Genomic DNA, 12670 nt, shown 5'->3' with positions numbered 1-12670 from the left:
CGTCTCCCCAGGAGCTGCTGGGAGCAGTGAGGGCCGTGCCTGACTGGGCTGGAGATGAGTCTGTTCCAGTGTGGTGTAGGCTGTAACAGTGTGGAGAGCAAACCTGCCGTTTCTCCATGGGAAGAGCAGTGATCCAGGGAATGAAACTGAGGTTTGAATGACACTGCTAAAAGATATCTAATTACCAGCTGTATGCCTGGGCATGCTTTTTGGTGGCTGTCACTCTCTTTCTTTAAGGTGCTGCATACAGCATGAGAGTTACGGGTGGCTCTGGAGACCTTATTTCCACCTTTTTTTTCTGAACTACATTGTCTTTTAACAGCTCAGGGCAAATTTCCATTAAGGCATCTGCTCTGTGCTGGCAGATTCTTGAAACACCCCCAGGAAAATCAGCCATTTGCAAGAAATAACATTTGAAAGGAAATACATTGTTTGAGACAGACATAGGTTTAAAGAGACTGCCTCCCTGAAGTGTTCCTCTCCTATCTTTTGAAATAGTGATGTGAAACTTAGCAGTTTTGCCTGTGTCATGGATGGAGCATTGTGATACATTGTGGGGGAGGGTGGGAACAATCTACATTTGACTGATTCAGAAGTTTCCGAAAAGCCTCATGTGCTAATCATGCTATAAAAATTATTTTGGTAGATGTGTTCTCCAAAGGTGCCTGTACAAAGCAGAATCCTCCCTGGCGCTTCAGAAATGAGCTAGGAAAAAGGTCTTACCTGAAACTTCATATGCTGTTAGTTGTGGTCTGCTCTGTGCCCTGTGCAGCACTGAACAATGAGGCACTCACCATGTTGTGTTCATAATATTTTTCCTTGCTCTTGGTGTTCAGGCCTTCCTTTCTGTGAGAGAAAGGAGTTGAACTCCAAGAGCAACAGGAAGCAAGATGGTGTAGGGATGGGCAGTGGAGGGAACCAACTACAGCTCTGCCATTCCTCCAGAGTTCCAGAAATAATGTGGTTATCCTCAAAATAGATAATTGATAGGTAAGTGGTTAAGCTTAGTGTCAGCTTAGCTTGTTCTTCCTGGTTCTAACCCATGAAGATATGCAGGTTGGCAGGGGGACATGTTTTTGTGACATCCTTACCTGGAAAGGTTTGTATTTCTAGGGTTTTTACCTAGTCAAGTGTATGTTGCCTGGAACTAGTCTGGAATATGACAGGAAGACAAGGGGAATATATTCTTTTTCTGCTTTGTCTTGCAGCTTCCCCCCAGTTCTGTGACAGGTCATGCCATTTTTATGCTTATTAAAGCCATTGATTGTGATTATCCTTCCTTCACTGAAGTTCATTCATGTTTCTGTGATATCTGCATTCCAAATGATGATGCGCAAAGTGAGAAAAATGGCAGTCTAAAATGGCTGACTAGTGCTGTGTCTAACCTTGACAGCAGATCTCTAGATTTCTTTCTTTCACTGTTCTCTTGATCTCCAGTATCCTGCTACTGTGCCCTCTCCACCCAGCAGACTCAGTGTGCCAGTTGCCTTAGTGCCTGTGGACAAGTTGTGCCAGGGGACTGTATTGACACCAAGATGCTCAATTCTAACTTTGACCAGAAACACTATATTTAAAACTTAATTGAAAATATAGTATGAAATAGTCAGTGTGTTACCTTGCGCATAGCCCTTGGCTAATAACAGCAACAACAAAGTATTCTGCAGGCTAAGTACTAAGTTGACAAAAGCTTGGGAGGATAGAGTTGAGTTCATGTAGCTTCATCATTTTCACTTCTGTTTAGAATGACCCCCTGAAAAAGAGATATTTTTCTTTTAAACAAACATTGCTTTGACCAGCATAGAGGCTGCATGTGTGTTCCTAGGAAGAAAATAGCAAGAGCAAATTGGCGAAATAGTGTGTGAGAATGGGGAACAGATAAAATGAGAATTTAAGTAAAAGAAAGTGCTACCATGTACCAGGCGCAGGATACTGATAGGATAATGACAAAATAACCAGGATCAGGGTCCATTTGTTTAATCTTCATTCAACCGCTGATAAACAGCTTGCTCAGTGACAGCTTTTGCTGCCTTTGTTAAATCCTCAATGAACTTACCTCTCTTTCATTTGCCGCAGACAGCCAACTGTTGCCTGGGAATAACTTCACGAATGAATGCAACATTCCTGGAAACTTCATGTGCAGTAATGGACGCTGTATCCCAGGAGCCTGGCAGTGTGATGGGCTGCCAGACTGCTTTGATGACAGTGATGAGAAGGAATGCCGTAAGTAACCATTGCTGTGACCTTATCATGCTTTTTATCACAGGGCTTTGCTAACTGGTGTTACTGCTGTGTTCTGTGTTAGGGAAGGAACAAAGCTGCTGCCATTTTCCTCATTTAGATCTTGTTGGAAAAAACATGTAGGCTTTAATGTTTCAGGTCTTTAATGTTCTTCAATGTCCCGTTTTAATACAGCACTTGGGGAGGTACCTGAGCTGATGGATAAATTGAGATGGACTTGACATACAATTCTTCCATGATGCTCTGTGATTTTTAGGGATCTTGTATGTACTGCTTCTGTACACTGGTGTAGTGCTGTAAATTGACCTTCACTACTATCAAACCTAGTTCCTTCCGTTTCAAAATTGTTGACTGTATCCTGTGATTTTTGTTCCATCCAATCAAAATGCAATTCTTAACTCTACAAACTTTAACAATGACTTTCTAAAAAGTAGGCTGAATTATTTTGCTAATTGGTGTTTTTTAAGTTTCCTAAAGAACTTCTAGTTCTAGAGAGCTAAATAAGTCTGATCTGGTTCTCATCTGTGATTTCATCTTTTTCTTAGTATTAAGCAAGATTTAGTTAATGTTACTCAGCCATAACATGAAACTTTCCAGCCTACTTGTGTTAACCAGACAGCAAAATTATGTTGTAGCATAATGCTGTGATTTGAAATCCACTTGAGAGTGAAAAAAATAAAATTTCATGTGATTCTAGAGCAATGGAGAAATTTCTGAGACATTACTTGTTTTCATGTAGCAAATGTGGTTTCTCTATGTGTATACTTTACAGAGGTTTTTGTTACACTTAAACTGAATTTATAAGAAGCTTACCTTTCCCAGGACATTTCCAAGACAGCATTAGCTTTGCTGATAGAGCAGAAGGAAAAAATAATTGCTTCTTTCAAATTACCTGACTAGAAATACTTGAGTTGTTAAATGCTATTGCTTTTTTAAACTTGATTCCTCTTCTTTAACCCCAGTAATCCATCCCTTTTTAAATAATGGGGCTTTAATACCTGTGCTGTGTAAATTTCCATATATAGTTTTGCTTTAGGCCAGTGAGCTTTCCTCACTTTCTAAAGAATTAAAACTGTCTGTATGAAGTATCTAATGTTTTGCAGTCTTTGTAAGACGTCAGGCTTGTGTTGAAACATTGAAGACAGGTTAATTTAGTTTGTTTTTCACACTTAAAAGTTGACATGAAAGGATAGGCCTGTTGCAAGGATTGATCAGTGTCATGCATATCTGTTTAAACCCTAGCAGAAATTATATCAGTGGGAGCTTTGGCAAGAATAAAAATACCTAAAGTTCAACCTGTACCTTTCAGTGAGATGTTCCTGATGACAACAGCTGTGTGATTCAGGTTCCTCATTACTTGGCTCCTGAATAGACTGCTGGCATGATTTTGGTGTGCTGCTTCTACTTTTTAAAACAAGCTGAATGACAGTACTTCTTTGTATTTATAGGATACACACCAGGAGTTTTTGTGTCTCTAAGAATGTTGTCATTGTCTGCCTTGTATAAATTTTTTCATTTGATACAATTAGATGATGTTTATGGAGACTTTCTTCATGAAGGCTGGACTGGGTATTTACTCAGGAATCAGTAAAAAAAAATATTTTTTGTGACTTTCTGTTCAAAAATTTCCTTACCAAAATCAGTTGGGTCTGGTGAATTGCAGACAGTAATAAACATAGTAACTGACAATAAAATATAAATAGCTGTAAAATGGCAGTTCATAAAAGCTATTCTTGTCACCACAGACTCAAATAAACCTCAGTGATGTAGGCTATGCTGCAGCTCTGAATTTTAAGTTGCTGCAGAGCTGTCCTTCCTACGTTTTTTTCAGATACTTTTATCCGGCTTGATTGGCTGACAGTTTCCTGGATGAGCATCCTTTTGATCCTACACAAATTGATGGAGATAATTAGACTGTTCTTTCCTCTTGCCATACATCTATCTGCTATTGGATCACCCTCACAAATGTAAAGCTAGCATACAAAAGAGGCTTGCAGGGAGAGCAATCGATGAATCCTATGCTGGCCTGCTGTTAACAGGTCAGATAAGCCAAAACAGAATGGAGATAGTGCTCATTTGAATGTCCCCATTTGTAGTGTTTCCAACCAGTCTTTTACATTATAAAGTAATCAGAAATTGGATGGCTTGTACAGACCAAATCTGGTGTTAGGTTTGTTCCTAGCTCAGAGACAAGGCATTGAAAAGCAGCTTTATAGGTGTATATATTTTTTTTTTCCTCATAATTTTAGTCAATAGTTTGTTACTTTCCTTCTGTCAGAACAGGGCTCTGCTTCCTAAAACTTACCTTGCAGCAAAATTAGAGTTTGTTTTCTGCTGTGATTTTGCTTTGCAGTAGCCGAGCTGTTGATGGTGAGCACAAAGCCATAGGAGTTGCATTAGCAGCATGAGATGGCTGAGTTCCCAGTGTGTTACTACTCACAGCTGTACTTTAAGCTGCTTTGACTGTGATTCCTCATCAAGTAACTATTTCACACTGAAAAGTGTTAACCTTGCTTAAAAATGTCTGTGTGTGAGTAGGAGTTTGGTTACAGGGTTCATTTGTTGTGAAGAGGAGTATGCTGTGTTGTGGCATGACCATGAGGAAGTAGTCATGCACATGTATGTGGTATCTGGAAAGTTTCTCTTCTGATTTGTCTTACCGTTGAATGTGGATGTCCAACAACATTTTATCAATTCCCTTGCTTTAGCATCTCATCCTGTCTGTCCCCCTTTAAACAGGAAAACTTTGAACTCTGGGTCTGGATTTTTGTGGCCAGCAGGTGGAGAAGTGATGGTCTGTGTGTGAGGAGGAAATAAGATGCAAAGCACATTGTCCATTCATGTCTGATCTCTTCCCTCTCTTCCTTTTTTCCCTTTTCCATCTCCTCTTCTGCCATGTCACTTTGCTTACGGCCTTTCCTTCATCTCCCACTCTTGCCAGAACCCACATACTCGTACACCACCTGTCATCTTCCGTGCTTCCTCTGTGCCCTTACCTGTCACCTTAACACATCCTATGCCGGCTGTCTTTGTGCTGTTTAGTGCACTGAGCATTTCTCATACTCTTGCCTTCTGTAATGGTGATGTGATGACTGAAAAATGTTACCTGATTTTATGTGGGAAGGAGGGTTGAGGAAAAGCATGGAAGGGAGGGAATAAGCTGAGACAGTGACTTCTCATTGTTGTAGTAAGAACTACTTCTTGAAGAACAACCTTGCTTTATTTCTTCCTCCAAGCAACTAATTGGGCTTGAAAAAGATCAATTTACCATATCAAAATGAATGTTTTGTGAGTACTTCCAGTTCTCTGTAGTTTGACTAAACTGCTGTCATCAGTGTATCTCCCGGTGGAGAACTGTTTTGTAGTTCATTCCCATCTTGTGGTTCTCTCCTCAGCCTGTCGTCCAGTATCTGTCACGTACATTTCTTTGAAGTGTTGCTATTACTACTGCTTTTCACCGTGTAGATTATATACAAAGGAAGCTGAGGCTCTTCTTCACCAATGCAGAATCTTTACCTACAGGACTTTCCTGTGAAGCCTGGAGGGATTGATTGCATAGATCGTAAATTCTCCTCTGGCTGCATATCAGGCTTTATAGATATCTGGTGTTAGTGCCTGCCCTGGTCAGGTTGGGAGCTGCATGTTGTCAGCACTCAGTTCTTTCTGTTATCAGGAATGGAAGATACAAAATTTTGCAAAATGAAGAGCCTGAATGAAAGGAGCCTAGAAATGTGTGCTTGCATGTTTTGAAACATTTTGAGGTAAATGGATTATCTCAAATGCTGACTTTTATACCTACCTGCTGCCCTGTTCCTTTGGAGCCAAGACGTGTGTCTTGCACTTGGAAGGATTCTCATCATGAGATTCAAGAGTGCACTAATATTCTTAGTTAAGCTCATAATTTACTCTGTCATCTCTGATTCCTCTTTCCTTTGCTCTTTGTACATCTTTGTATTAGATTATTACAGAGAGAACATTGTGAACACAGAATGGCTTTTGTCACTAATGAGCAGCAGCTAGTGGGGAGATGGCATGTGCTGCCTTTGTCAGCTAAACGAGCAGCAGATGGTGGGGATTCAGAGCATGGCACATCATCCACGCTAAGTGCCTGGCATGACAGCAGCCAGAATTAGAGACATACCAAATACCCAGGAGTCTGGATTTTCCTTTGTCGCTCTTCTGAGAGATGCCAAATTTGTATGTTTAGCTATGAGCAAATAGTGGCACACAGTGAATCAGTAACTATCTGTGTTAATCCAAGGACCGAAGAGTGTATGCTGTGGGCTAGAAGAAAGCTGTGTGCAAGGATAGCCTCGGGGCAGCATGTTCTCACGTTCCAAGCCTCCTTGTCTCGATTGTTTCTGTTTCCGGTTGGCGCTGTTGCTCATTCAACACAAACATAAAGGTAAAGCAGGTTTTTTCAATGCTAAAAGCTGTGACCAAGTTATATAGATCTCTGAACAATGGACCATCATCCATGCTTGTAAGAATGTGCTGGCAACACACTCCTGGGCTGGCTATCAAGGGCTGGTCTTAAGGAACATCCAGAACTGTGGTAATAAAAAGCTCATTTCATCACCAGCAATCCATCGTCATCAAACCTTGATCTCTGATCGTCCTTCAGACAGAGCAAGTCTCCTCCATGGGGGAGAAGGTCTTTATTAAATGAAGTGCTGCATGAAAATGGTCCATTATAATTAGGATTCCCCAGACAGGTATTGAAGCCACCTGCCAAGCAGGCTTCTGCTAAAGGTCAGTTCTATCTCTTTGCCTGAGACACATGTGCTTGCAGGGAACCCAGTGCAATCAGAACTGAAGGTTTTGTAATACCTGCAGTCCTGGGTTGCACTCAGCATGGGGTGATGAGCCAAGCTTTTCTGCAGTTTTGCAGCAGCAGGCTCACTCAAGGTCCTGAAAACTGACTTGTATTTGGGCAATCTGAGAAACCAGTTTAATCCAAGTGTCCAGTAGATCCGTTAAGAACATTTCCATTTCTGTGTCAGGAAATTGAAGCCCTTGGCACCCCTGCTGAAGCTAGGGTCTGGTGACAAACACTAAAGGAACTTCTACACCTGGCAGGCTGCATGCCATAGTGGAAGGATGAAGGTGTGAGGTGGGAACATGTTCTGGTTATGCTTGTGACCATGCTTCTGTTGCTGATTTTGCGAGAATGCAGAAGTATTTTTAACTGTCTTTGTCAGGTAAGTAGAATAACATTTGAGATAGTCCTGTAATTACTTGTTCATTGCTGATATGTTAGCATATTAATCTTTGATTTCATATTCTCTTGTGTGTCTCTTAACTATGTTCTTGCTCTTACCCTGTAGAGTTGGAACTGTGTGTTTATGTATAGTAAATATGACCTATTTTGTCACATTCCATTCTGTGTCTATCTTTTCTATGTTGAGTATGTTTGCATTTCCATTTAATCTATCTAAATGCACACAGGGTTTTGTATAAATGCTTTATAGTTGCAGAAGATTTTATAGCTCTGGTGTCCTTGGGGTGTGGAGTGCTGGGGTGGGAGATGTGGCACAAGTAAGCCTCCATCATTCAAAGTGTTTGTGTCTGCACGCTTGCTCTAAATCTTCATTGTCTCTGCACTGGTGAGGACTCGAAACTGGATTAGCAGTATATTGTAGTTTGAAAGTGCAATACACAATAACCATTTTTAAGTTTCCCCGAGGTTTGCTGTACCTTATTTTCCTTGCTTTTTCCATCTCCAATGTGAAGCTTTCTTACCAGACAAGTGTTTACTGCTCCCTCTGGCGTTCGCCTGCGACAGGTGTTGGAGCTCCCTACGCTGAGGAGCAGCGAGCTGCGGGTTCGCAATGATCAGCTACACACGGCCCCGGGGGAGAGAGAAAGAGTCCTTTCACAGGAATGCCAAATGAAACCCACGCTCTGCAATTAGTAGCCCGGGTTTCCTAGATCATGTGAAGAATACTTCACTGTGCTCTAAACCCTTTCATTTGGGAAACTGAAACTCTTGGAGAACAAAAGCAGATTAGCTAGGTTTTCATCAGGTGAATTTTAACTGATTTAATTGCATTCAGTTTCTACAAAAGAGATTTTTTTTTTTTTAACAACTGCATCTGAGGAATGGAAAGTATTTAAAAAACAAAAAATCCCACTGGAACCAAAGTCAAGTCTGAGGAAGTTTGTCTGTCATTGGAGAAGCTCTTGAGTGCAAGAACTCCTACACTTGCTGGCAGGGGCTGCAGTAGGAAGAAGGTGGTTTGAGTGGGGGCTGCAGCGGCTTCAAAGCCTTGTCATATACTTGGAAGACTCAAATGAGGACTGTCAGACTGCCTTGTCCTGCTTTCTTTGATGTAGGGTATATTTCAGGAGGTGGCCTTTAGATTTGTTGCTGTTCCCTGCTTTAAAAAAAAAAAAAAGGTAAATCATGAAGTTTACCCTCAATCAAGAGCACACTTTGAGTCTGCTCTACAGGAATTTCACAAGTTGGTAGACTAAGGCACATTATGTCTGCTTTTCCCTTTGTAAGTCCCAAAATTACAATAGAGGCAAAGGCAAAATTTAGTACTAAATGGTCATTTTTAACAACTCAAATATTTCTGGCGACAGTCTGAATTTAGATGTGTGTCCTCACCTTGTTAAGGTTTGCTCTGAGAGCAGTCAAAATCATGACTTCCACACTGCTAAGAATAAGTACCAGCTTTAATAGCCACTTTTAAAGACAGAGAAAAAAATCTTGTAAAGACAATGATTGCTACAATCTTTATAAGGTATTTAATAAGTGCTTATTAAGACAGTACGGTTATTACAGCAGAAGACATTTTGCTTGGATTTAACCACTTAGCAGGGTCAGTCTAATGAATGGCTTTCATGTACAGGAACAAAGGTCACAAAGTAACTCTGGCTCCCATCATTTTAAATACTAGACTTACAGTTTGACAAGCAGAGCTCAGTGCACTGAAGAATGAGATGTGGTGTTTTGTTACAAAGAAATGTCTGCGTCATTCAGAAGGGATTGTCTAAACCAGCTGAGATCTAGAAATACAGCAGTGGGTCAGGATTTGGGCAGGACTAATCTTACCTATCAGTAAAGATTGCTCACTTTGAATTAATATTCAGTAGCCCCAGAAAATGAGTCTTAAAGCAGAAGTTAGGTGTAGACTAACAGTAATTCTACAGAAGATGAGGGGCAGGATGATATTTTGAAGAGATGCTTTCAGATTCCTGGGATTAAGGTCCAGCATTGCATACCTGCAACGAATTTTTGGACCGCCCCATCATGTATAAAGGTGACGGCATCTCAGCTGCTGCAGTCTGTAGCTGCTAGCCAGGTGCATTTTTTAGCTTTGAGAAGTTACCATTGCTGATAAGTTGTATTCTGTCTTGCTAGTGAACAGCTTATAGGCAGTGTAGCTAAATAGCTGTGAAATGGTCTTGTATGAAAGCTCACTACATTTTGGAGAAGATAAGTATTCATTAGTTGCTTATTTGCAAGTAAGTGGTTTAGTGACCTGGCACTTAAAGAAAACCTAAGTAAACAAAAAAATCTTAAAAGGGGAACTCCAGCATTGAGATAATTTTTTCACATCTGAGGATTTTGTTACAACTTTATGATTGTAACATAATTCAAAAGTATTCTATCTGAACTTGTAGTCTTTAGTTCATCAAACCTCTCTCTGCTACTTTGGGAAGTGTCGAGTGGCTGTGATAAGGTTCAAAGTACTTATCAGAGAGTTAGGTGGCTGTGAACTTTGGTCATTGTCTATGTGTAGTTGTGGAGGTGATGACAAGCCTCTGCTGCAAATGGATGTGCACCAAGACAGACGAATGGTTGATACAAAAAGTGGAGCTAGCTGTCAAATACTGACAGATTTTAAGTGCTCTGTGATTGCCTATGAGCATGAAGGAGGGTGATACAAGAACAACGAAAAAGGTAAATAATAAATACATTAATATAAAAGCAGTATGTTAAAATAAGTAGTATAATTACAGCAGATGGAATAATCAGTAGTTCGAAGTAGTGCTAACGTAAATGTGAAAGGTGGAAATGTGAGGCTTGCGGCATTTTTTTTGAGTGTGATCTGGGAGTTTGACTTTTTTTGTAAACAGGACTAACAGTCTGCCTTTGTGGTGCCCTGCTTTACACTACATCTCCATCTAGTGCATTTAAAATGCTTCCAAAGGAAACAGGAGCAGCCACAGAATCTCAGTGTCACGCAATGATTGGAATTAGAAGGGGTTTCTGAAGGTCACAGTCAAACCCTGCTGGTGAATCAGGTTCACCTGCAGCCAATTGCACAGGATCATGTTCAGGTTGCTTTTTAAAAGTTTCAGAGGAGGAGACTCTAGAGCTTCTCTGAGCAGCACTAGCTCTGGACAGAGTACTCCCAACACAGCCTCACTAGGGCAAGGTAGAGGAGAATTGGCTTTCGTCCAGAGCTCAGGTACCTCTCCTGTTCTCCATGATCTTTCAGAGGTGATAGAGAATGGCTTAGCAGTGGCATCTCGACACATGTTGGTGCATCCCACTGTGCCCCATGGATTTATGCGTGTCAAGTTTGCCTGATCTCTTACCTGTTCTTCCTCAGCCAAGGGAAAGTCATTTTTTATCCAGACTTCCTCTCTTACTTCCATGGTTTAGGATTCCCAAGGGCTGGCCTTAGCAAAGACTGAGGCAAAGAAGGCATTCAGTATCTCAGCCTTCTCTGTATTCTTTGTCACCAGGGCACCCACATCGTTCCCAAATGCATGGACTCAAATTTTCCCTGGTCTTCCTTTTGCTACTGATGTACTTGAAGAAGCCCTTCTTGATATTCTTGATATCCATTGCCCATTAATTCTAAATGGACCTCAGCTCTTTTTTACCATTTTCCCCTGTCTTCTCTGACAGCATTCCTGTGTTCTTCCTGAATGGCTTGTCCCTTTTTCCACATTCCACACTATTTCTTTTCGAGGTTGCTAGAAGCTCCTTGCTTATTCATGCAGGTCTTTTACCCTCTTCACTTGATTTCTTACTCATAGGGATTCACCTGCCCCCTTTGGTGCATCCCTATGAATAAGAAATTAAACAGTCTGGAGGTTGAAGGAAGTGCTACTTGAGTATTAAACAGTTCTCTTGGACCCTGCTACCTTCTAGGGCCATAATTCATAGGATTCTGCTCCAGATTCGTTTGGCCTTGAGGATGTCAGAGTTAGCTCTCACATAGTTCAGTAATTCTAGTTACTGCCTGGTTTCCTCTACTCAGGATCTTGAATTCCACCATCTCATGGTCACTGCAGTCAAGGCTGTCCCCAGTCTTCACATCCCCAGCCAGTCCTTTTTTGTTTGTCAGTGCACCTGTCCAGCAGCACATCTCTTCTCCACCAGCTGTGTCAAGACATTACCATCAGTGTCTGCCCATGAGTTGTTTCTCCAGCAGAGATCAGGGTGGCAGAAGTTCACCAGAGCTTGTGGCTGTGAGGCTCCTTCCAAATGACTGGAGAATTCCTCATTGACTTCATCTTCCTGACAGGGTGGCCTGTAACAAACACCCACAGAAGTGTCACCCATGTTGTCCCTTACATGTTGACTTCTTACCTGTAAGCTCTTGTCTGGTTCTTTACCCAGCCCAAGGCAGAGCTCGATAGATCCCAGCTGCTCTCACATAAAGAGCAGTTCCACCACCTCACATTGCTGGCCTGTGTTTCCTAGAAAGGATGTAGCCATCCATGACAGCACTCCAGTCATGTGTGCTATCCCACCATGTCTCTGTAACTGCAGTGAGAATGTGCACACAGATCTCTAAAGCTGCCTGATTTTTCTCAGTGCTGTGTGTTGGTGTACAGGCATTTCAGAGAGGTAATGGTTCCTGCAGGTTTTCCTGGAGGAAGTGGTGCAGGAGGATCCACCGAAGCCACAAAGACTCTTGAGGTGGTTTTCCTTCTGGATCTCATCTTGGTAGTCAGATAGGGAACATCTGTTGTTGCTGTGGTTGGCCTGTTTTATTCCCCAGCTGGATGTGATGTAGTGAGTGTTGCCGCTTTGAAGCTCACACTCTTGAGTCCTTCAGTTTAATGCCTGCTCACTGGGTTGGCCAATCTTTGCCAAAGATCCCCTTGCCTCTTCTAGACAGGTGGATCCCTTACAGGACAATAAATAGGGATTATTTTTTATATTGACACATTTTGGTGGGGATTGTGTTAATATATGGAAGGAGAAAATATAACAGCAGGGCCTGAACTTATTAAGAGAGAAGCCAGAGGCTAATTAGCATCCTGAAAGGATCATGGCAATGAAAAGCTGCTGTCAGTAGATTTTGTATATTAACATTAACGGAATAAGCATTGTCATGTGCTAGGATTCCAGCAAACCAATCTTTAGATGTCTCATTCTTACTTAGAACCCAGTAATAATTTGTGTAAAAATCTAATGAAATTAACACCTCTTCGTCTAGATAACTAGTGTATATAGCAG

At 41.4% G+C, this 12670-nt stretch overlaps 1 protein-coding gene across 6 annotated transcripts in view; it reads left to right on the top strand.

Annotated features, from left to right (window-relative positions):
• The window catches only part of LDLRAD3 (low density lipoprotein receptor class A domain containing 3), a 207273-nt gene that overhangs the window by 133315 nt on the left and 61288 nt on the right, over window positions 1-12670 (top strand). For 5 of the 6 annotated variants that reach the window (XM_064425022.1, XM_064425020.1, XM_064425019.1 and 2 more), the window contains one exon: window positions 2074-2220. In XM_064425022.1, coding sequence (XP_064281092.1) covers window positions 2133-2220 — 88 coding nt within the window. In that variant the 5' untranslated portion in view covers window positions 2074-2132. The remainder of the gene's footprint in view (window positions 1-2073; window positions 2221-12670) is intronic. The other variant, XM_064425024.1, reaches the window with a different exon arrangement.

The sequence above is a fragment of the Passer domesticus genome, chromosome 6 (genome assembly GCF_036417665.1).
Source record: "Passer domesticus isolate bPasDom1 chromosome 6, bPasDom1.hap1, whole genome shotgun sequence".
Taxonomy (NCBI): Eukaryota; Metazoa; Chordata; class Aves; order Passeriformes; family Passeridae; genus Passer; species Passer domesticus.
Note: the sequence above shows the minus strand (reverse complement) of the source record. Positions and strands in the feature narration are given on the sequence as shown.